Raw genomic sequence first — 23,962 nt, forward strand, 5'->3', positions numbered from 1 at the left:
ATTAACATTATTAGTTATTATTGTTGTTGTTCCTGTTGTGGCGCATCTATAAAGTTAAGTCCAAAAGAGAATATAAAGCACCAGATTTTTTGCAACAGAACAGCCAACACTTGTTTGAAATGAATATTATGATTTTGAAAGTCAAGTAGTGACTTACAGCTCAAAATTATCAAGATAATAATTAAGAATCTTCATGTCTACCTCTTTTTTTTTTCTTTCCGGAGAAAAATATTACTTTAAAACTCGTAAATATAACACGACAGTTTTTATTTTTCACGTTTTCGAAAGTATAGATGTCTTTGGGGTTGTACTTCGTCGTCTTGGTGATTTAAAGGGCAACAGACAAAATAAATAAGTGAAAATAAACAATTAATTGTTGAAGACGAAATTCCCGTTCCCCATGTCTCAAAGCATTAAACAATGCCGCCGGAGTCGGAACAGGTTTTGAAAGCAGGTAGAAGACAGTGAACTGGTCTGTGAAATCGTTTCCACACACTAATTCAGGCGTTCGAGGTTTGATAAGGCAGACAGAGCCGGTTGGCACTCGCGATATCTACATTCTTGCACATTTCCGAGGGCCTTTAAACGCAGCACTTGACGCCGTTTTTGGTAGCTCTGTGTCGCCATAGAAACAGTTTGCAAACAAACGAGCTGTTCGTTTCTACTACAACTGCTTTCAGTAGATTTCACTTGACGTGTTGTGAATAAGGACGAAGTTACTGTGAACCCTGAAGAGGCGCGAGGTTCCCTGTGTGGCTGGGCAGTAAGGCAGCGAGCAGGTAAACTCAACACGTAAAACGGAAGTTGTTCGCTTTGATTCCCGAAATTGGTCATGTTCTGTCGAACTGGGTCATTTTTCAAAAAAACATATTTTCTTGCAGCAAAATCTTCAAGATGGAGGGTAAAGAGGAAAGTAAAACAAGAGAGGAGCAGGAGAGAGAAAGTGAACAGGTCTGCATTTTTAAACCATTTGTTTTCTGTATGATGTCATTTTTAACACTTCATACTTGCTTGGCGTTATGGTCACATAAATGCTTTATTCTGCAACAGAATCTCACTGCTTGGCAACAGAATTTCACTACCTGGCAACAGAGTCTCACTTTTTGACAACAATGTCTCACTATTTGGCAACTGTGTCTCACTATTTGGCAACAGCAATTATTTTGCAACTTTCACAGTAAAGTTCACTAGTGCTAAAAACAAATGTTTTTTTGTAAAAAAAAAAAAAAAAAAAAAAAAACTTGGAAAGGCATATGGTGTTGTTGCTCACTGATCAGTTTTCAGCCTCATTGTGGAAACTTCCTGGAGTTGAACATTTCAACACTTTTGTCAGTAACGAGTAATCTAACACGTTGCTATTTCAAAAAATCCTAAAATCCTATTTATAGTTTTCCAGACAGTAGAAACACACAAAAACACGCACAAATGACGAAAGTTTTTTTTTTTTTTTTGTACTGTTGTGACCATTAGACAATGGCCACTTCAGTTCGACCGCATAAGTGGAGATATATTGTCGATGTTACTATTATAAAATAGCTTGCAATTAAGTATTGGCAAAGCTCAATATAATTTTCACAGGAGACAGAGTGTTGTTGTTAGCAGCTGCTGAAAGTAACTACAAAAAATACTTTCAATGTAAATCAGGTAATGAGTAATCTAACTAAGTTACATTTTCAAGGAGTAGTTAGTAATCCAATTGAAGTTACTTTTTCAAAGTATGCCATCATTGTCTATAATAAGTCTTTGAAGAAGAAATTTTTAATATGTTAATTAGTGCATCTGAAAAGTATCCTACAGTGACATTATTGCTGCTGTCTGATATTTGATTTGCATGTTTTTTTTCGCCAGTTCTTCCACTGTGCTCACTTAAATACACTATTATTTCTGTTTGTTGTCTAAACTTTTCCTGCTTTATTATCTTTCAGTTTGTTTTGGTTGGAATTTTTGAGAGACAACATTTCATGCCTTAATGTAACACTAACATTGTTATTTTTAGAGGATAAAACTTCTGTACAAAGATCTGAGCACGTTAGTGACAAACACTCAAATCGCATGTGATGCCAAAATGGTGCTGCAGAGGAGGCTGCGGGGCAAAGCTCAAGCAAAGAGGTAACTATTTTACATTTATTCAGCAGGTGGGTTAAGTCAGTATCTCAAGGTTAAATCACCACACAAACCATTATTGTGTTTTTGTTTTTGTCGTCAATCAGACTGGTGATGCTGGAAAATGATGCAATCTCAAGCCAGGAAAAATTAGATGAAATACAGAAAGGACAATTTGAGAACTTTATTAATCGGAAGGGGGTCTCTGAAGACCTGCAAAAAGCGTTAAAGAAGCAGCAGCATCTTTATTCCACTATTATACATGATAAGAAAGTCATCATAAATGAGCTTCTGCAGGTAACTCCATTCAGTTATCTGCTGCTCTCTTGTTTTTTTTTTTGTTGTTTTTTTCCAAATTTATGAACTCGATCATTTTGTGGTGAACAGGCTCTCAAGCTCCAAGACGATAACTACGCGAGCACCTTGAGGAAGAATACGGAGGAGATTAATGTGATGATTGCACGGATGGAGGACCAGATTAAGCTCATGACCAAAATCTACCGGGAGGAGCTCTCCCAAATTGAGGTGGGACCCAGTTCTGAGAGAAGCAGCTTCGAATGGTTTGGTGAAAGCTCCTGAATCTGCCACGGGCATCTGATGGATTGAGCTAACCAAGAAACAAAATGACCATTTATGTTTATTTTATGTTTGCTCGAGTTTTTTTTCTACAATTCCACCAAAATATTTACATACGCTCTTGTTTGAGCATGAATGTAATATCATTGATGGCTTGTTTTTTTGTTTTGTTTTGTTTTTTTTGTTTTTTTTTTTTTTTTTTAGCAAATTTCTGGGATCATTTCAGCAGGGTATTTCACTACTCTTTATTTACATAGCCTTGATCTGCTCCTAAGCAAAAGTTCACTTTGAGAAGGTAATTTCTGAAGCTTGATGTTAACTGTCAAACTTGTTGAAGGTCCTTCGTAATGCCCTTATTGATGCCCGTATAAAATGTTTTGACTTGGCTTTGAAGCGGGATGTATGTCATGGAAGCAGTTTAAACTAACTCAAACATTTTTGCCAGTAAGACTGGTCAAATGCCACCAGAATTATTCCAAAACCTCGTTAGTGGCTGGAAAAGAGAGCATCATTGAGGTGCATTGTGTCTAAGGACAATAATAAAGAGGAGTTTTCTGTGTTAAACCATCCATGTGTTTAAAATTCAAAATACATTCAAATTTATGCACAGAGGTTTTGTTTTTTAATCATAGAAAAAAATGTATTCATTCCCATGAAGAATGTCTATGTAAACTCCCCAGAATGTAAATTATCACCAATGATCGTGGGGGTGTTTGTTTGTGCAGAGTCGTCATAGGCAGGAAATAAGCATCCTGCTTACAAAAGACAAGGAAGAACTGGAGCGAGACCTGAAGAGACTTTGGGATGAAGAGGTCAGGATGACTGCACTTTGAGATGAAGCACACACATACACAAAAGTCCAATATTGTTCATTTTCCTTCATTAAATGAACCACTGAATGACTTTGATTCCAGCTCGAGAGGCTAAGTGAGAGGAAAAAGAAATTGGAGGAATACAAGAGAGAAGTTCACGAGATCGGTCAAGAGAGCAATCACGTCTTCAATGCCTTGGATTATGAGAGATGCGCAAGAATTCTGGTATGTAGGAAGGCAGAAGAGTGTAAAAGAGTCTTGCTTGTTGCAGTTGTTATCATTTCAAAATGTATCAAAAATCAATCTGGAGGTATACATTTACTTCCATAATCATGGAGCCATCTTATTACACCACTTGCAGTATTTTCCACTCATTCCAGAACTTCCCTATTTGTGGTGGCAACATGTTGAAGTAGCTCTGATATATTAGTTCTGATTTGTTCCTTTTGTTGACTTGTGTTCATAATTTGTTTGGGTTGAGACATTGGATGTTTGGGCTGTTACTCGTATTGACTGCTACAGGAGATCCTACCTGTTCACAGCATCACTATGTCCACAACAACTCTCTGAAGATTCTTGGATAATATGAGTTACAACCTTTATTTTCCCTTTGGGATAATATATTTTTGAATTTTCATTGAACTGAAACAGAGGAGCAATAATGAGACCTGTCAATTATCAATGCATACGTGCTGAAGGAAATCACAATATTGACATTTCCTTTGCAACTGAATGGCTGTAGGAGCTTATCTCTAGTAGTGTCAGGAAATAATTTAATAGCAAACAACAGACTTAAGGTGAAAAACAGCATAAAAATAAAAACAGACTGTGTGGACAATGATTAATACTCCTTTAAGATTATTAAAGTCTAGCTTTTTTGAGGTTCTATGAAATTCAAATCAGAAGTTTTCGCAGATCACAGGAATTGCTTTTACCTGACTTTACTCTGAAAGTTAAGTTTGAAGCAGGAAACAGGAATGAACGTAAAGGTGCAAGAACCGCCTGTGAGGTCCAGCGAGTTCTGAAAATAGAAAAACAACCATGGTTAAGCTAACAAGAAACTCTTTCATTTCGTTGTTACTTCACCTTGGAATTACAATGAGCCGGTGGCATGATCCTGGATGTCACGGTACCAGAGAGTTATTTCATAGTACGTCGTGGAAGAGGACTTTCCAAAAGCCTTTATGAGAGCCGTAAAAAGTGTGTGAAAAGGACCACTGTGAAATTGTCATTGTTATGTCGCTTACCTGTCAGTGGTGAAAAGGTTTATACGACTTGACTCGCGGCTTAAGCGGCCGTCTTCTTTGCTTTGCAGGCCCAAGAGAGAGAACAGAAAAAAAACGCAAACAGCAACTTACCCCTGAAGATGAAAAAACACATGTACATGGAAAAGCAAGAAATACTTCTCACCACATTGAAAAATATCAAAGGCAGGATCACCAGGTAGCACGGCTCCTCTTCCATGCTGAAACCTAGGTTGCACATGCTGTTATACATCGACTGCTTTGTGTTTCCAGGGAGGCGAGAGAGATAGAAAAGCTGAAGAATATCTACATCGACCACCAGAAAAAATTTATAAAGCAGAGTATTGCTTTGACAGATTACTCACACTACACCGAGAAGCATGAACGCATTAAAAACCAAGTGAAGTGAGTCAGATTTTCTGTGCTGCTCTGCCTCTCGAGACCTGTTTATTTGTTGTTTTATTGACTGAATTTGTTTCTATTTGCAGGCATTTTGCTGTTGCTGATGCAAGACGTTTTGAGGAGGTGTGGCTGATGATTGAAGAAGAGGTAAAGCACTTAGCACAGAGGGCTTTGGCGATAGACTCGGTGATCTCCCAGCAGCTCTACGGTTCACCCGAGAAGCAGACGGATTTGAACCTACTGCTGCTCTCCAGTCCCTTCCGGCCCTGGAAGACAAGAAGAGAGATAGTCCAGACACAGATTCGGTCAGCGGAGAGTCCGGCTGAATCTTACGTCGAGAATCTGGATACAACAGGGAGCACGGAAGAGGAATTACAGTTCATCGACAGCAGCCCCGAATGGGAGGACGAGAAGCTGACCGAGGAGATGCAGGAAGAATTGAGGGAGCTGCTGTGTAATGAAACGGTTGGTTACTAATTTGGTTTTTAAGATGGCAAAGAAAATGTCAAAGCACAGACACGTTGAGCCGTAAATGTTCCTGTTTTTTCCCGAGCAGGACTTCTTGATGGAAGCCAAGATCTTGAAGCTGCTGGCTCCTCTGGTGACCGAGGAACAGACTGGAGTAAAGCTGGGATCTATCCTTTACGTAAGCACACATTCAGCTGCTTCGAATCACTTTCATCACAAATATTCCAGCCTGGCACGAGACGTGATCAGGAAGACATGCCATCTCGGTTCCATTCTAGACTCTGGGTATTGACGAAAGGGATTTGCCCAAGTTGACGGATTTCCTGTTGAGGTACAAGGATCAGCAGAATGAGCAGACTGGGGTGAGTGACAGATGAAGAGCTCTTTGGGTTTCCTGCAGCATCGACCTTGCTGAAAACTATCTGTTAATTCTCCCAGCAATCGCACAGGGACAGCGTGACGAGCATTTCGTCGGACCTCATCCACCCTAACCACGTTCTTTGTGCTCTGAAAAGCTTTCTTGAGCAGCAAAGTTTCAGGTAAGAGCGCTGCAGCAACGTGAATCTGTGCTGAACTGTTTTAACATATTAGAAATCAATCAGTCTCAGTCTGTCAAAGTTCCAACTAAAGGAGTAACTCTTTCAATTTTAGGGAGCCCTCTGTAAGAAAAAGACATGCATCGTTAACTGCAGCAAATGACAGACATTGTTAAAAAGTTGACGAGTCACATTTTCTTTTAAAAGTTATTTTAATCAGACTTCTTGTAAGCAATTAATCTCTTTACAGTTGTGCACTGAATTGCATGCAATTCTACAAATCTTGCCAGCAGAGGTTAGAATCCGTGAAATAACACAAAACTAAATAAATGCAAGGATATTAAAAGAACTAATAAACGTAATGAAAGAATCTGTCTCAGATTCAGCCGGAATTAAAAGGCGAGGAATAAAAATTTGTTTTCAGCATTGAGCTAAATATCTGAACAGGCTCAGCTAATCCTGTACTGCCCAGAAAACTGTTCAGTATTTCTGGTCTCGATCCGCTTTCATATTTTAGGTTAGATATTGGAGAATCTAAGACAAATTGGTTGGTTGACGACAGTCCTCTGACCGGAGTGTGAAGGAGCACATGGAAAACTTTAACGGCTAATAATAAAAGCTTTAATTTTTTTTACTAAAGAACACTGAAAGCCTACACAGAGAGAAGCCAGGACTAATATTATGTGTTCCTACGTTTTAGTAGTGGGGTTGCTGCACTCTGGGAGACGAGACATTGCCATCACTCATCAGTCAGTCAGAGATGGATTGTCGCATTGCACAGCCAGCTAGGAAAAAATGGGATCTATTATTATGTCGCACTCTTTAATCTCATGAGAAAAAAGAAAAGAAAAGAAAACTAAAGCAGTATTTTCAGTTTCGAACATGTAATCAACCTACTGGACAAAGAGACAAGGTTGTATTAACCACTATTTCTAGTTTAGACTTGATCACAAGTGACTTTTTTGGAAGCATCCTGAATTCCCAAACGTTACAAATGAGATGATATTTAAAGGATATCTGACGTGTATTGACAGGAATCAAAGTGAGCAACTTTTGAACATAGCAAGGTCATAAAAGCATCCATATCTTAAAGATTAAGGGATGCAATCCGTGTTTAGGCATTTTGACCAGATTGCGATGAGTCAAAAAGTCCAGCTGGACCATTTTTTGTTTTTGAAGATTTGAAGATTTAAATGTGTATAAAAGATCAGATGAAATCTCTGTTTTGCTTCTTCAACTACATCCAATGCTGTCCTCTTCATGCTATTCTTTTAGGACGAGCTCAGCCCAGGAACTTTCCAGACTGTGGCTCGCACACGCGCGGGATTCTTCCAAGGATGCAGCGTATTGGGAGAGCCTTGGCAATATCATCCCAGAGGAGAGAGTCAAACTGTGGGAATCCACGTCGAGAACGCTGAACCAGTACCAGTAAGTGGCACGTTCGGGTAGAAAACATGTATCTGTAATGAAGAATTTTTTGGGGGGATGTGTCTGTGTGTTTTCTAGCGCTGTGCTGACGGACATCTCTGAGCTAGTCCAGAAGCAGGAGAGTCTGAAGGACAAGAACACAGAGCTGCGCTTGAATATTGACAGTATGTCTGCTTCTGTTTATTATACTTCGCCTCCAGGAAGACATGTTTGCTTTGGTCTGTTTTTAGCACTGCCTTAAAGGTTGTAACTGGGCTCTCACTTAGCAACACCGACATGTGAATGTGAATTCACATTTAAAGCAAAATGCATGTTTAAAAATGGTGGAGCTAAGGCCATATTGCAGCATTTGAGATTGGATTGGGACATCCCTTGTTGAAAGTGCTTCAGGATATTTGAAACATGCGGTTTTAACCCTGCCCATGTTTTCTCTCACAGGTTACCTGAAGAAATGACATTATCGACATGAGTGGTGTATTGCTGTGAAGTTTTTATTCAAATAAAGAACGTACTTACTGATGCTTTGTGTTGTTTTTATGACATCTCAAAAAGGTCTCGTCTGCAACATTCCATACAATATGTGGTATTTAAAAAAATAGCTGTGAGTGGTGGTTCGAGCTCGCGTTGTTAAATCGCTTGTGGCTGAGCTCTGAGATGTCAGACACTAATATAAATCAATTCTGTTTTCTTATTTCAAGACACAGAAACAAAAAAAAAAACTAACAAACCCCAAAAGCGTGAATGCATTCAAGCAGATAATCCGTTCATAATACATTGTTGTAATGCTACTAAATGGGGGACAGTCATGAACGGCACGTTTTCGCTTTCAGGTCATCTGATTGATTTCTCAAGCAAACCTGGACGTGTGTGAAAGAACGGCCTGCAGAGCGGATGAATCACATGGTGCTGAGTACACAGCAACTCACTCAACCTTGAGTGTCACACAAAGACATAAGACGCAGGTGTCTGTGTCACTGTGTTTGCTGTCGGTAAAGAGTAGCCAGTGTTAGTTTCCATGGTGGCGTGTTTCCATGATACCTCAGCGTTTGTGTCCTGCGTTCTGGTCTCCTTTCATTGCTCCTCTGATTACTTTCTTACTGGGGAAATGTCAACTTCACGCATAGCAAATGGTGATGCAAAAAGATATTGCCTCTTTGGATAAACTGAGGATTTTCAAACTTTGAACTTTCACACTATATCTTGATGTATCTGGTGAGTAAAGTGTAAACATAGAACTATTTAGAGGCTTATGAATGGAGCTGGGACTGACGTTGACATAAAATGAACTGTTTTAGGTCAAAGATGTTCTATGACTTCACCATGTGGGACCATGGAGGAGCTGCAGAGATTCCTAGCTCAGGTTGGAGGATCTGCTCATGGAAAAATGCAGTCATTGCACTCCATAAATCTCTTGAAGAGTGGTAAGAAGAAAGTGAAAGTTAAAAGAAATTCATATGAATCCACTTTTGCAGCTTTGCACAAAACCTCTAGTCAAATGGGAGAAAAATTGACATTTTTGGCCTTCAGCCACATTATTCTGAACTCAATCCCGAGAGCGAAACATAGAGATGTTAGCATCAAAGCCACGCACTTTCAAAACGTCTTCCTGTTTTAGATTGGCCCAGACCCAGATGTAATTTACATTCTGTGGCTGGACTTGAAACTAGATGTTTCAAATCAAATCAAATCAAAGTTGGCAAATGAACACCAGCAACACAAACCAAATAAATGACAAAACAAAAACCAAAAGTAAAACAAATCACACAAAGACCCAGCAATTATTTAAATAAGTATGTGGATAAAAAATAAATAACACACAAAAAAACTGGAGTTACAGAAAATAAATATAAACAGAAAGCATATAAAATGAAGCATCTAAAGGGTTTAATCTGTGCTAAAAATCAGAAATTAATCATAAAAAAATAATGTAAAACTGATAGAGACATACCTATGAGGACTTGCTGCTTTATTTGTACCCAAAATCTACCTCTATGAAGTATTGACAGGGGGGTACAAAATGGTTATACATAACTCTAACAGGTTCCTTACTTCCTCCTCCTCATTATTATTATTATTATCTAAATAAATATGTTCACTGGTGTCTTGCTCTTATTTCTTGTTAATGTCTTGAAACAAACCAGGAACACATAGCAACTCTTACTATGTAAATTATGTGATTGATTGATGTGATGTAAATTCTCATTCTCATCTATTAATAATGCACCAATGGTTTTTAATGCTGCTTCAAAACATTTATTTATTTTTTTGTCCTTTTTGCATTTTACACAAACAAACATTATGACAGGAATCTGTGATTTGCATGTGCTTATGCAAAGTACAATGACATTTAGGTGTAAGAAAAGTCTAGTCGCTGATATTTGTGCATCAGGGCACAAAAGGAGAGAAAGAGTCGTGATAATGTTCAGCTTAAAAAAAGCACCACAGTATAAATATATTGTCACTGACCCCAACACCAAAAGCATTAGCTATGAAACAAAACTACTGGACAAATCTGTGCAAAGTTGTATAAAATTCCTCCTAATCTTACACCAAAATGCTTTCTACAATCTATATTTGGATTCTTTAGTTGAATGATGATGATTAGATAACGTTCTTCATCCGTCAGGCAAATAAATAAGTAAATCAGCTTTGGAGATAAGATGTGTAACATGTTTTAAGGCCATTGGTTTCTATTGTAACATGCAAAAGCAAAGAGAAATCAGTAACAGTAGAGCTGACATCTTTCTTGGTGCTTCTACGAATGTGATGTGATGTCAAATTAATGACCACAAGCGCAAAAATAAAGTGAATGTTGCCGCCGTGTCATGGGAGCATTCTCACATCTACGGCTTTTTCTTATCTGGGTCAGGAGGCAGACCGGCGACAGGGACTACTGCAAATCTGACGGATTACGGAGGCCTCGGAGAGACGGGACGGGGACATAATGCCTGCCTACTAATAGTTATGCGTAAGAGATCCCTGTGAATAACTGTGTGCGTCCATGAACTCGCGTATATAGAATATGGAGACATGATCTCAGTTTTATGGACTTTGACAAACCATGCTGTGGCAATGGGATAAAAACAAGAAGAAGTCAAGGCTGCGGTGAGGAGAGGCATGGGAGAGAGGCTGATCACATGCTGGGGATCAGGGACACAAGAGAAGGTCATGGGATGAGATTTAGAAAATTAAGGAAGAAATGGACGAGTCCAGGCCATTTAAAAGTAAATATCTTATAGAGATTAATAAAGCCACAAATGTAAGTAAATAATACAATGCAGGAGTAGCGATGAACAAAGATACAAACAGGTAATAATGAAACAGTTAAAAATCAGAATGGTGTTTATAGAAAAATAAGTATACATTATATTTTATAGACTAGGAGAAAAATAATGAGAAACTCCTTTGTGCCTACAAGAGTCTTAAGAGGGCGTACATTATTTAAATTATAAATATTTAAACATATTTATGCAGCATGTATGGAAATTGCAAGGGGAAAGAAAAGTTAAAATATGCAGTTCTTTGCCAAAATAACGGGAAAAAAGATTTTTTTAAAATGGTAAAAAGCTACCAATGAATTGTCATTATTCTTTTCATCTACAGTATGCAGTACCTTATTTCATGAGCGTTTCTCGTAGTTATACATAAACTAGGCTGGATAGCAAAAAAATCAGATATGAAACTGTACTCTTCCAAAACAGGGCTACAGTTTACAAGCACAAATCATACATTTCTCCTGAACGTTTTTGTTCCTTTGAAATATACCAAAATTCCCAGCTCCACTCTTAAAAGCAGAAAAGTGAAAATTAAAAGTCTTTAGTAATAACGCAAACACAGTATGAACATGGATCTGGACAAAGCTGGCGAGACTGCAAGAAAGAAAAAAGCATGTCATGTTCCTAGGGCAGTGATAAATATCTCTAGTGCACTTTTGATTCTTATAACATATATAAATGTGCTCAACCAAAAGACAATGCCTCCCATCCTATCTTGTAGATACTTTAGCAGAGTAATGAGTACAGGCTGTTGAGCCGGGAGAGAGACACAGAAAGTACACTAATAATACAGTATGCGTGGGAGACAACAGACAAAAACCAGGCAGTAGAGATGATGACTCAGAATGGTCACACATTATCTCTTCCCAGCAGCCTCGGCGGCTGTCGGGGCAGCAGAAGAGCTGATTTGGTGCGCAGAGGTGACCACTTGACCGTCGGGCTGAACGGACTGCACCGTTTCCACCAGGCTGCCGCTGGGTAGCACCACATAGCGGGCGGCCATGTCTTTGGGCTGCAGCTCCCTCAATCCCTCTTTGCTGTGCCAGATACCGTAGCCAAAATACACAAGGAGACCTGGGAACAGGGCAGTGGGAGACATGTCACTGGAAGTCATGATTAAACCATGAGAACACTGAGCACAGGTTACTATCCAAACCCAGGTTTTGCTAAAACTCGGCATTGATTAATTGATTGATTGGTCTCTCTAAATTGTCCTAAGGTGTAAATGTGTGTGTGCAAGAATAAGTGTGTTAGATAATGGATGGAAGAATATTTCAGACTTATAAGTTATAAATAATGAATCTTCTACAGGAACATTGTTAAAATTATTTGAAGGCACATTCTCAGGTGAGAGAGACTCGCCTGGTATAAAGTGAATTTTTCGGTATTGGAATTACACCGAAGATAAATTAGTTTAATCAAAGGACGTCATATATATATATGAGCAGGTACTCCACATATGTCAAAGTCAAGGACTGCGGGCCGGAATTAATTGTTTATGGTCCCCTAGATGATATTTAATTACTATTAGAACCGGCCCGCTGGCCTTAGCACTACATTCCCCACAATGCAACGGTTCCCCGCGAAGTCACTGCAGTACGCACAAGCGGCTTCATTGTTCATCAGCTATCAGAGGGGTCTAAAATCCTATTTATTGTTTTTCAGACAACAGAAACACACAAAACCACACGCAAATTACAAAAGTTTTTTTTTCTACTGTTGTAGCCATTAAACAATCTCCCCTTCAGTTCAACCATATAAGTGGAGACACATTGTTGACGTAATTCTTATAAAATAACTTGCAATTAAGTATTGACAAAGATCAATATGATTTTCACAGGTGGTGGACCACTATCGTTAGCAGCTGCTGAAAGTAACTAAAATAGTTACTTTTAATGTAACTCTTAAAAGTAATATTGTGGGGTCAGAGCCAGAGTAATCAGTAATATGATTAAAGTTACTTTTTCAAAGTAACTATGCCATCACTGCCTGTAAGTCTTCTGTGTGGAGATAGTTTGGCTGTAATGAAAGAATATAATCTAAGAAGGCACTATCAAGCTTCTCAAACACACAAAGACAAGAATATGGACATCATAGAGCAGCACAAAAATGCATTTTCAGTTTATAATGCTTGTACTTTAATTGATGTATTTATCTTGATATTAAGAAACATATTTAGTTTTTCAAAACAATAAAAATTTTTGCTGCTTTATTTTTTTAATGTACAGAACATGCCATTTTTCTTTGAAGGAAGTTTGCTTTTGTCTGTTTGCCTGTTGAAAAATGGTTTCACTTGAAATTACTGACAGACCCATAAGAAAATATTGCTTTATTTATTTAATTATTAAATAATCTACAATGTGTTAGGTCTTGGTTCAACAAGCTATGTGCAATCATTTCAACATATTTTAGTAAACGTAGAACCAGTCCGGCCCTCGGCTTGTAGCAAATTTGTTTTTTTTTTGGCCCTCTGTGTATTTGACTTTGACATCCCTACTCTAAACGTTTCTCACTGTGCTTGTGCCGAAGTGGCAAATACGTTAGTTCGGTGGAAAACGGTACATCTCAGCACTTCCTTATAATATCCCCAAATTATTTATAGACACATTGTGCATTTTTGAGCAGCACAAGAGACTAAGTGGTCTGAAAAACGACGAATGGGTGGCGGAATGGTTCGCTGGCTGGAACCAAAAAGCAAGACGGAGGGTCCTGGTGGTCTGCCCTCTGAAGTAAGTAGAAGCTAAACCTTCAGGTTCTTCTCTCCTATTATAATGAGACATATAGTAATTATAAATAATTTCAGATTACGTTTGATATATCTGGTATTTTGATACTCTGCCCTCCTCATATGTTTAGCTGTAGCTAATGTTTATGTGAGATGTGCTACTTTAGCTTTTGGTTGCTAAAGTCTGTGTATAAATTAGCATACAAAGCAAAAAACAAATTTAGCAGGTAAGTCTTGTTTTGATTGATTTAGTTTTACATTTAAATCAATAGTGAACACATTTTGTAGATAATAATCAATGTTACATTTTTTATGCTGCATTGGTATTAATTATTTGAAACAGCAACAGTAAGCTTGTCACACTTTTTTATAAAATTATCTAAAACCAACGTAATCAAACATTCTTCCTATTCTATTGAACATTCTTCCTTTGTTCTGATGCTGGTGCCATTTTACCTATAGCAATCCACACTGTAAATCGAATCCAGGTCAGGAGGCTTAGCTTCATCATCAGGAATACGTTGAAGAGAATACTGGCACCAGGAGTCAGTGGCACCAAAGGTACCTACACAACAAGAAAACTTATCTCATTCTCTGGTCATAAGAAATACAGTTTTACTATATGTTGCCTTATATAAATAAATTGCATGCTAAAATTAACATATGGCATGAATGAAAGCTCACCTGGAATGTTAGGTTGTTTCTTTGTGGCTCATGAATCCATATAAGTGCCAGGCTAAGAACATAAGCTAAGGCAAAAATCACCAGAAGCATTGTGAAACACCAGACTGGGAACTGTAGCTGTTCATTTCCAAACTCCAGCACGGCACAGAGGGATACTGAGCTCACAATCAGGGTCATCACACAGAAAGCCACCACTTCGCCTGGTTCACAGTCTCCCAGCAGCCTGTCTAAGTAGGGTTCCCAGTAGGCCTTCAGGTGCCCCACCCCACGCTGCTCTCTCGTCTTCTGCCTCTCCACCAACTGGAGTTTGTCAGAGAAGGACTCGTACTGCTTGGGCTCCTCGCTGTCTTCAGTTATGGTCTGTGACTCTGAGGGAGCAGGGGACACCTCTGCGTTGATGCCAGGAGTTGTGGTGGTGGCATCTTTGGAGTTGGTCTTCTCTGGTTGGAAGCGGAGCACGATAACGCTTGCGGCCACAAAGGTGTACGCAAGGAGAGTCCCGATAGACAGGAACTGAACCAACGCCTCTAGGTCAAAGATCAAAGCCATGCAAGCCATAAGGATTCCAAATACTAGAATGGCATTGACTGGAACTTTGGTGACGGGATTGACTCTGGCGAAAATGGAGAAGAACAATCCGTCCTCTGCCATGGCGTACACAATCCGAGGAAGGGAGAAGAGATTGCAGAGAAGCACAGTGTTCATGGCTAATAAAAAAAGGAAAAAAAATAGTATTTATCAAAATACAGCACCGAAAAGCATGATGCACTACTTCATATTTTACTTTTTTGCAAATGCTCATACTCACCACAGATGGAGCCGACAGCCACTACAATTCCTGCCCAACTGTAGCCACGGCGAAAGAAAGCATCTGCCAGGGCCGAGTTAGGGTCCAGGGTACGCCAGGGTACCATCAATGTGAGCACGCAGGAGACCAGGACGTAGGCAGTAGCCGCAAGTCCAAGAGAGATAGCAGTGGCAATGGGAACAGCCTTCTGAGGATTCTTTGCCTCCTCGCTGGAGGAAGCAATCACATCAAAGCCCACAAAAGCATAGAAGCATGTGGCTGATCCTGCCAGGATCCCTGACATCCCGTAAGGCGCAAAGCCACCTTGCTCCTGGCTCCAGTTGGCAGGATCGGCAAGCACAAAGCCGAAGACCAAGATGAAAGCAATGACACCCATACTGATGGTGGAGAAGATGTGGTTCAGATAAGAGGATACTTGAACTCCAAAGGAAATGAAGACTGAGGCAAATACAAGGATTCCTGCAGCCAGGAGGTCAGGGTAATGGGCAAGGAAGGGCACATTCCACTGCATGATGTGTGTTTCTGTGAAGTTCTGGATAGCATGGTTAAAAATTGAGTCCAGATAGCCACTCCAGGCCCGTGCTACAGCAGCACCACCAATCATGTTTTCCAGAATCACATTCCACCCAATGAGAAAGGCCCACACTTCTCCCACTGACACATAGGTAAACATATATGCAGATCCTGTTTTTGGGATGCGTGCTCCAAACTCAGCATAACAGAAGGCAGCCAGAAGAGAAGCGATACCTGCAAAAACAAAGGATATGATGACAGCTGGTCCTGCCGTGTCTTTAGCCACCGTTCCTGTCAGGACATAAAGGCCAGAGCCAACCATGCCACCGACACCCATCAGAGTCAGGTCCAGCGTGGAGAGGCAGCGTTTCAGTGAAGTCGCCATCATGTCACCATCGAGTGTCTTGAGCCGGTTCAGTCTTTGACAAAGGCGCACAGCTGGCGCACAACCCGTCGAACAAGTTGCCATGGCTAAAGTGTTAGACAGGTCAGTGGAGTGGGTGGGTGATGTAGCTGTCAGACTGGATCCGTTAACTACTTACGAAGATAACCTGCAAAACAAAGGAAATTCGCACATTAGAACAAAAACAATACGGGACGGTGTGTGTTTTCAGAACAAAACTGTATGTGTCACTTTAGGAACAAGAAAACTTTTGAAATATAAACTGTGGCGATTTTTGTTTTTAGTCAAAATATCATCTTCACATCGCTAAAAAGCTTGTTTGCTTTGCAAACAAGCTTTGCAAAGCTTCATTGTTCCCAAGCAATACATTTACCTAGACTGTTTTACCTAGGTTATGTGAGAGACTAGAAATGGTAACAGTTTAAAACGACTGTTTATTCCACGTGGCTGATTCTCCAACTCACGATGAAAGCGCTAATATGCAGCTTTCATTCTGATTTCAATTTGAATGCCATGCAAAAGCAACAAAGTTTGTCCAGGCAGGATCGCAGGCGGGCTGGTGGACCATCCCCAGCGGTTGTTTGAAAACATTAGCTCATCTCAAAAGGTTTTTAAAAGACAAAACATCTAAGCAATACATTGTTAAGCATTAAGATGTTGAACAGCCAGGGGCTGTCAGCTGCTCACGGGAGGCTGATCAGCCCCAAAGGTCAGATCTTACAATGCCCCTATAGATCAAGATGACCTACATTGTGAGGAGTACAAGTAAATTATCACTTAGTGAATAAATATCAGCAGCAAAATGCTAAAAAAAATATATATCAGCGTAAATTAAATAAAAAATTTAATTTAGCCAGGTGCATTATGAACTTTATAAGAGTTGCATACCAGCAGCAAAACCCCTTCAACACATGATGTTTTTATTCTGTCGAAACAATGTCTCCAAGTGTACTTGCTTATACCAGAAGCTCCTCTGTTGTTCTCGTGGATTTTATACGTGCATTGTTTCATTTCCGCCTGTGTGTGTGGAAAACGGAGGAGCACACAGCGGATGCAGGCTCTTGCGCTCCTCTCACCGGTCCACGTCATCTAAAAGGCATCGCTCAGGTGTGAAATTAGATTTCCCCCTCTTTGCTTAGTGTGTCTATTCCTTGTTTTGTTACCAATAAGGATTATTCATCCGCTTGCGTTAACAAAAAAACAAAAACAAAAAACAAAAACAAAACCCTCCAGCATCAACATCGCAACATCATCTGATTTCTGGCCTCGATGAACATATGGCGACAGCAGGATGCCTCCCTGATGGTTACGTAACGCTTAGTTCCCGACGAGAAACCGGAGCGCCGTCATAAAGCGGCAGCGCGTCGTGAAATTACGTCTATTAGCAACATCCGTCCCTGGCTAAAAGGTGCGCCACGCTACAGCGAATGGAACAGGCTTTGTCTTAAATGCCACATTAAAAATTTATAACAAAATGGAAAAGAGCGCACCTCACTCGCTCTCTCCTGTTCCGCGCGAGTCAACCAGTCGCGAGTCAGGTGTGACTGTTTGTTTGAGCCCCCTTCCGCCCCCCACCACCACCTCCACTCCCTCTCGGCCCCCATTTTCATAACAAGACAAACAAGGAGAACAAGACAAACAAGGAGAAGCATCAGCAGAAACACAGAAGTGCGTACCCTTGTTGCTTTGAGCCTGCCATCTTTGCTGCGGCTCCTGAACGTAGCGCCGTGTCTCACAAGTTAGCCGGGCGCATCGTCTGGTGATGGAGCAGAAGGTGCATCGCCGTGGAATAAAAACCAACGAGCGCTGCCTGCGCTGCTTCTTAAAGGGACAGGCACCTTATTTATTTATTTATTCATTTATTTTGAACAGATCAACGGGAGAGCACTGTGCCCCACCCATATTAAAGAGAACCAACATGCAGGGCATCCGGGCCCTTACTGATGTGTACACAACCCTTACGAAGAAATGTAACAATATAATAAACATGGCTCATATTAGTAGAAGTGGTAATTGAAATAAAAAAGTAACTGAAATGGAAAATGAAATGCATTGAATCTATAGACTGTGCATTATTTGACCAATGCGAATTAGGACAACATTGAGAGAAAATGTGCCACAATTTAATGAATAATAAAAATTAAATTAATTTAAATTAGTATATTGACACTCTAAGCAGTGGTGCCCAAAGTCGGTCCTCGAGGACCCCCATCCTTCATGTTTTAGTTCTCTCCATGGCTTAACGCACATGGATCATATGATGGCTCTTTAGAAGGCCTAAAAAGAACATTGACATGTTGAAAATGTTGCAACTACCACCAGGGAGAGTACCAACTACCACCATCCAGTACCAACCAGGGCACTGTTGCTCTAAAGTCTAGAACCCTACCAAAATACTAGATATTTGAAACACTTTAATTAAATGCACAAAAAAGCCCGTCTCCTCCATCACAACTGTGCAAACTTGCATGCTCACATACCCTTTTTTATGGTCAATTGTGTGATTAATTATTAATAGAGTCCAGGGTGAAGTCAGAATCAAAAATTACTTCCAGGTTTTGAACACAAGCCTCACTCAATGTGAAAAGAAAATAACGAACCAAGCATTGGCCCTTGTGGAACCCCAGAGTTTACAATAGCCTACACAGAGTAGGATGCATGGCTTTCACAGAGAAACCCATCCAGGACACAGGAAGAAAACCAGACTGACTGAGCCAAAAATGTGATGTGACTTGTTAAATAAACACGGATCTGCTGCAAATGCTACTCTATGTCAAGCAGCAAGAGTAAACAATAATTCCCTGCATAAAAAAAATAATTAAATACCTTTATATGTAGTTTCTCCATAGAAACTACGATTTAAACTTGCCTTCTACCAAATTTTAACAATAAACAGGAATTAGTTAAATGTTTTTACTAGGCTATTCTGTGACTAAATGCGCCTGTGATGAGAACAGATGAAGAGACATAAGGGACAATGAAAAGAGGGAAAGCGCTGATGCCGTACCGTCTTTTGTACAGCAGGTGGCACTCTGTTACTGTAATCCTTCAGTAAGCCACTCGGGAGGATACTTCCGGTCACGTGACTCCCTGGCTTTACTGCGCGCCAGTAGTCAAACGGCTCAACCTGAGAACGTCGTCAGTTTGTTTTCAGGTTTCTTCCTGTGGCTTGTTATTGAAAGTTCCCCGGATGATGGGAACCGCAGAGGGCGTCAGTGCGATGGTGATGTATGAGGACGAGTCCGTGGAAGTTCATGACAGACACGGAGCTCATTTGCAGCTGTCGCCGTGTGGCAGTGAATTCGTCCTGGTTAAAGCCACGGACCCGCTCGGACGTCCTGTGCAGCCCACTGAGCGAGTCCGACAGAGAACCAGGTTCGCCATTAGCGCCTTTAAGGTAGAGGAAACACTCCAGTGTTATTTCCTGCTTGTTTCTCAGGCATCACAACGAAGTTTACTTTGTTTTCGAAGGCGCTAATGACAACCGCACTGGCGTTCAGGAATAAGTATGCCAGTCGACCTTACCTTCCAGGAGAGCTCATCGCTGCTGACAACAGGAAGGTACGGTTGATCCACTTCAGTGTCAAAAATAAGCATTTCAATAGATCAGAATATAATTTTAAAGTTATTTATTTCAAATTTTTCTAATAAATCATTGCGATTCACGTAGAGTTATATGTTAAATATTTACTTCTGTTAAATTGCCACTACTAGGTAGATGACCTCCAAACTCAAGTAAGGCTAGAGTTCCTTTTAATAAGTCAGTCAAGCAGAAGTAAAAAAAAGAGTTATGTTTAAAGTGAAACAATTACTCAAGTAAAGTAGCTGACTTTAATCATATATATATATTTTAGAAATTATGTATTCAGACAAAAATATAATTTACGTGCATATTCTGGTATATTCTGGTTCTGTCAAATAATGAACAAAAGAAAAATGAGCCCAAATAACGTTTAACAACATTGTCACTCACTCAATCAGATTTTATTTGTATGGCACATTTCAGCAGCAAGCCATTTCAAAGTGCTTTATATAATAACAAACACAAAGTTGTGCAACATAGAATCAACAATCAAAACATTACACTATGTCAAATGCCATTGTTAAACTCTAAACAGGGGTTTTTAGTTGAGATTTGCAGGAACCCAGTGTTTTAGCTATTTTAATTTTTTCTGGAAGTTTGTAATTCATCCAAATAACATTTTTTATAATTAAAATTTTTGGAATTGAATTAATAAATGGATAAACTTGTATACTTTGAGATGCACCTCTAAGCTGAGCAAAATTATCTAAACATCATGAGTTTCCCTTGACAGCCTTTTTACAGTCTTGACTCCGGTGTTAAGTGGCCTGAGTGTTCGTCTTACAAGCCTGAGTTTGGACCTGGAGGTGAGATCGTAGTCAGGTCAGAGGAGGGGAGAGCCATGTTGACGTTGTCGCCGTCTGGTGAGGAATTCTCCGTCGAGTTCATGTGTAACCTGAGTCAGCCTCAGCACCAAATTGTGTGCAGTTTAAACAAAACTGATGGCAGTCTGAAGAGTCAGCAGCAAGCAAACAGTCAGAATGACCAGAGACATCTGGGGAAGGAGTCAACTAAAGCAAACTCTTTTTCCTCGCATCTTACCAGCACTACTCACCAGCAGGTATTACCTTTTGAATATTCTTGTGCTTTAAACTCATGTTTGATACGATTATCATCATTCAACTTCTGTTCTGCTTTCAGCCTGAACAGATGTACCAGGCCACCACAGTTGTGCAGCATCACTCTTGCCTTGCCGTTGATCCCACATGGGCCTATCCTCTCTCCTTGGCTCGGCATCACTGGATGTCCAGTCTCTCTAACAGTAAAGATACTAAGTCTGAAGAGCCAAGTAAATCCAAACAAGCTGATGATGAGCTTGACATATCTGATAAAGACAGAGACTCCCAGCTTCCCCAGGCTCTTCCTCTTACATGTCCGTCACCTCACTGGCACAGGTTTGTGGATTAAGGATTTTGGGCACTAATTGAGTCTGTTAAATTCCAAATTTAGCTCGATATTTATGCTTTTTAGGTGGAAGATTAAGGTGGAAGAAGAAGTATCAGATCTTCCAACGGAGCTTGTAAAAATATTATGGTGTCAAGGAGTCACATACAGGTACGTGTAGAAGCACATAAGAAAAGGCATTGTATGTGTACTAATTATACTCAGTTTACCCAGAGGCATCAACTTTCATCTGATGTTTCATCTCAACATCAGATGAAGATTATTTCATCTGATGTTGATTATTGGCACAAAGTGGATTTTACCACCTGAGCAAACCTTGAATTTTCACAGAGCCTAAATTTGGAACCCTGTAAAGTTGAATGTTTGCTTGTGTTAGAGATTTTTTGATATTATCATTTTGTTAAAGTGTTCTCTTCCTTATGTGTGTATGGGCTGACCTGGAGGTTACGACTGTCTTCATGCGAGATAGTAAAACTTTATGGTTCTCAGACCCTAAAGTTTTCTCTGGTGTTTATCTACCCAGTCTTAGGTGACAGTTTGACCCAGAGCTGAACTGGGCTCAGATTGTAAATTAGATATCACACCTGGAACTGAGTTGTTGGTCTGTTTGTGTTAAATGTTTTACGACCTCTGTTGTTTGATGTTCTTTGACAATAAAGAGGGAGCTCACGTGAAAGCAGATCAGAACTCTCTTTTGACCAGCCCGGAGGAGCTGTTGATCGGGATTTCTCCTTCTGCAGAAGCCTGACCATATTTAATTCATATACGTTGTCTGTGGTTATTTTATTGTAGGTTCGAGGAAAATACCTAACAGCTTGTTAAGCTCTTAAAGGAAACGGGTGAAATGTGGTGTCGGAAGGTCATCACAAAAACTGAGATTGGAAATTTATCTTACATCTTTGATTAGAGTGCCTCGGCTTAATCATGATTCACTGATCATTTAAATAATTGTCAACTAATTTAGTAATCGATTAATTGTTAACTGGAGTATCCAGACTTTAAAAAAAGGCAATTTGGAGAAACAATAACATATTTTGGGGCAGTAATTCAGCCAAAACTGTACAGAAAATTCATACATTTTGTATTTAAAAACACCTTTATCTGTAAAATAAGTGTTAGAGAAAACGACTCAAGTGATAAGTTGATTACTGAAATAATTGTTAGTTGCAGCCCTGGTGTCTTAAATTTTTCTAATCTAACTGGGATTTATTTGCTCCATAACAACTCTGTCCTCATGTTCGCTCTGTAGGATACTGAGTGGAGAAATCCCAGTGGTAGAGGTTTCCCCAGGAGACGGCTCAGTGATCCGCTCCAACGGTGTCCTAAACTCTTATTTTACTCATTATAAACCCAGGCTTCACTCTGAGGAGGTCAGTTTCAGTCTTTCATTGCAAACTTGTTACGAAATCAAAGTGATGCAGGTTCCTAACTGTTGCCTTCTTTTGCTCAGGGAAGAGAAACAACATACCATTTAAGCAGCCTTCCCCCTGGTACACCTGGACAGTTGTACCCTGTGGGCTCCATTGTGAGCCGTGCCAGCAGGTAAGATACCACTTCACTGCAGTTTGTGGCTTGTAAAACTTCCATGTTTTTCAGGATTTTAACCATTGCCTATGTTTCTCACAGGATTCTTGTTAGTTATAACCAGGCCAAGCATTTACTAAAGTTTCCTGTCATACACACCTGCCTGCAACAGGTTGTTCTACATCTGTTTACATCTCCAGTTCTAGAACTTGTTAAAATGCCTAATTTGTTTATTGTAATAAAATTGTGTTTGCAGGACAAATATATTTCTAAAACAATCCAACTTGAGCAAAATCCTTCCAGTGCAGTGGAGACGCCACAGACAGCTGGGAGTCTGTAAGTTGTGTCTTTCCGATCACTTAATTTTAGGGGGAGAGGGAACGGCTCCCTTTTTTAACAGCTTGTTTTCACACTTCAACTTCAGTTCGGATGTTGTTGCTGCAGAACTGGAGAAGATAAAGCGTTTCAACTGTATCCTTCTATCCAAGAGCATAATATGCAATGTTTGTGAAAATACAATGCAGTGAGGTTTAGCCTTTAGCATTCTGTGCGCAGTCCTGCTGGAGAACAACCACCTGCTGAGAAGTGAAAGTAAGCAACGAAACTCAGAAGGAGCAAGTTCAAAGATCACACAGGAGGATGAGGTGGTGAATGAGGACTACATTGCTGAAGCGCTTCAGAGAACCTCTGAAGCTATTAAGGAAATTGATGCTCTCATCTCAGCCGCCACGCTGAACTGAGGACTTTTTATTATTTTCACCTTTTCTGTGACGTGTATATACGGGAATTTATGCATGGCGAGAATCTGAAATAAAGTGATTTTTCTATTTAAATTTATGTGGTGTTTAATTGTCAAAATAAACATACGGTGGAGAAATATCATCATCTTAATAGGCCCCTAAAACTGGAGTCAAACAACGTTCCTTCCAGGATTCTTATTTTTTGTGTTTGTGTGACGCTGAGTGGGCAATATAAGTATTGCAGTTGGTTTTGACCTTTTGATATTCGTTAATAACGCAGATAAAAATGATTTTGGATTCCTTTTTATTTAAATGTACCATTGAACTGTTGCTTTTCCCATCATTATTGTGGACCACAGGTTTATCCAGGTTTGAGTCTTGAGAAAGTTTTAATGCCATGTGCATTTTTTCCACATTAAAACGACAAGCAGGAGGTTATGTTATGGAATGCAGGCCATAATGCATCACTATGGAGTGGGAGAATTTTATATATATATTTAAAAAAAAATAGAAAAAAAGCATAGTGTGTAGTAATTGCAGTCAAAAGCTTGCATGGCGGTATATGCAGCTGTACACTTTTGCAAAAGGTACGGTCCACAAAATAAAACTTGGTATAAACCTACATACCAAAAAATAAAAAGAGGGAAAAAAAGATGCTGCAACTTTAAAATAATTGCTTTAGTTGGTAACAATTGAATTACATTCATCTAAGTTCATTTATGATGTTTAACTCA

The 23,962-nt window shown here is 39.8% G+C and overlaps 3 protein-coding genes across 5 annotated transcripts; 2 read left to right on the plus strand and 1 right to left on the minus strand.

Annotated features, from left to right (window-relative positions):
• Positions 1-599: 599 nt before the first annotated feature.
• On the plus strand, positions 600-8,088 carry drc1 (dynein regulatory complex subunit 1 homolog (Chlamydomonas)). 2 transcript variants are annotated; one of them, XM_055050477.1, is made up of 16 exons: positions 602-779; positions 882-951; positions 1,997-2,109; positions 2,211-2,400; positions 2,491-2,628; positions 3,405-3,491; positions 3,594-3,716; positions 4,807-4,934; positions 5,009-5,140; positions 5,224-5,602; positions 5,694-5,783; positions 5,884-5,967; positions 6,044-6,144; positions 7,417-7,569; positions 7,648-7,733; positions 8,008-8,088. In XM_055050477.1, the coding sequence occupies exons 2-16, from the start codon at positions 895-897 to the stop codon at positions 8,022-8,024; spliced, it is 1,878 nt and encodes a 625-aa protein (XP_054906452.1). In that variant the 5' UTR covers positions 602-779; positions 882-894; the 3' UTR covers positions 8,025-8,088. The 2 variants fall into 2 exon arrangements, with proteins under 2 accessions (XP_054906451.1, XP_054906452.1); XM_055050476.1 differs by lacking the exon at positions 8,008-8,088 and having other exon boundaries at positions 600-779; positions 7,648-7,960.
• A 1,718-nt stretch (positions 8,089-9,806) lies between these two features.
• Positions 9,807-17,774, minus strand: slc7a4 (solute carrier family 7 member 4). Its single transcript, XM_055050849.1, has 5 exons — positions 17,654-17,774; positions 15,062-16,125; positions 14,254-14,960; positions 14,026-14,134; positions 9,807-11,918 (listed from the first exon to the last, which is right to left on the minus strand). Exons 2-5 carry the CDS (start codon positions 16,041-16,043, stop codon positions 11,701-11,703), a joined length of 2,016 nt encoding a protein of 671 aa, XP_054906824.1. The 5' UTR covers positions 16,044-16,125; positions 17,654-17,774; the 3' UTR covers positions 9,807-11,700.
• A 1,310-nt stretch (positions 17,775-19,084) lies between these two features.
• On the plus strand, positions 19,085-23,297 carry cunh5orf34 (chromosome unknown C5orf34 homolog). Of its 2 annotated transcripts, XM_055050721.1 has the most exons (11): positions 19,085-19,374; positions 19,449-19,538; positions 20,294-20,620; positions 20,701-20,954; positions 21,031-21,114; positions 22,214-22,334; positions 22,415-22,506; positions 22,591-22,660; positions 22,745-22,824; positions 22,913-22,959; positions 23,044-23,297. In XM_055050721.1, exons 1-11 carry the CDS (start codon positions 19,168-19,170, stop codon positions 23,226-23,228), a joined length of 1,557 nt encoding a protein of 518 aa, XP_054906696.1. In that variant the 5' UTR covers positions 19,085-19,167; the 3' UTR covers positions 23,229-23,297. The 2 variants fall into 2 exon arrangements, with proteins under 2 accessions (XP_054906696.1, XP_054906695.1); XM_055050720.1 differs by having other exon boundaries at positions 22,591-22,824.
• Positions 23,298-23,962: the final 665 nt, after the last annotated feature.

Source organism: Poeciliopsis prolifica, unplaced genomic scaffold (assembly GCF_027474105.1).
Source record: "Poeciliopsis prolifica strain line A6 unplaced genomic scaffold, Auburn_PproV2 SCAFFOLD031, whole genome shotgun sequence".
Taxonomy (NCBI): domain Eukaryota; kingdom Metazoa; phylum Chordata; class Actinopteri; order Cyprinodontiformes; family Poeciliidae; genus Poeciliopsis; species Poeciliopsis prolifica.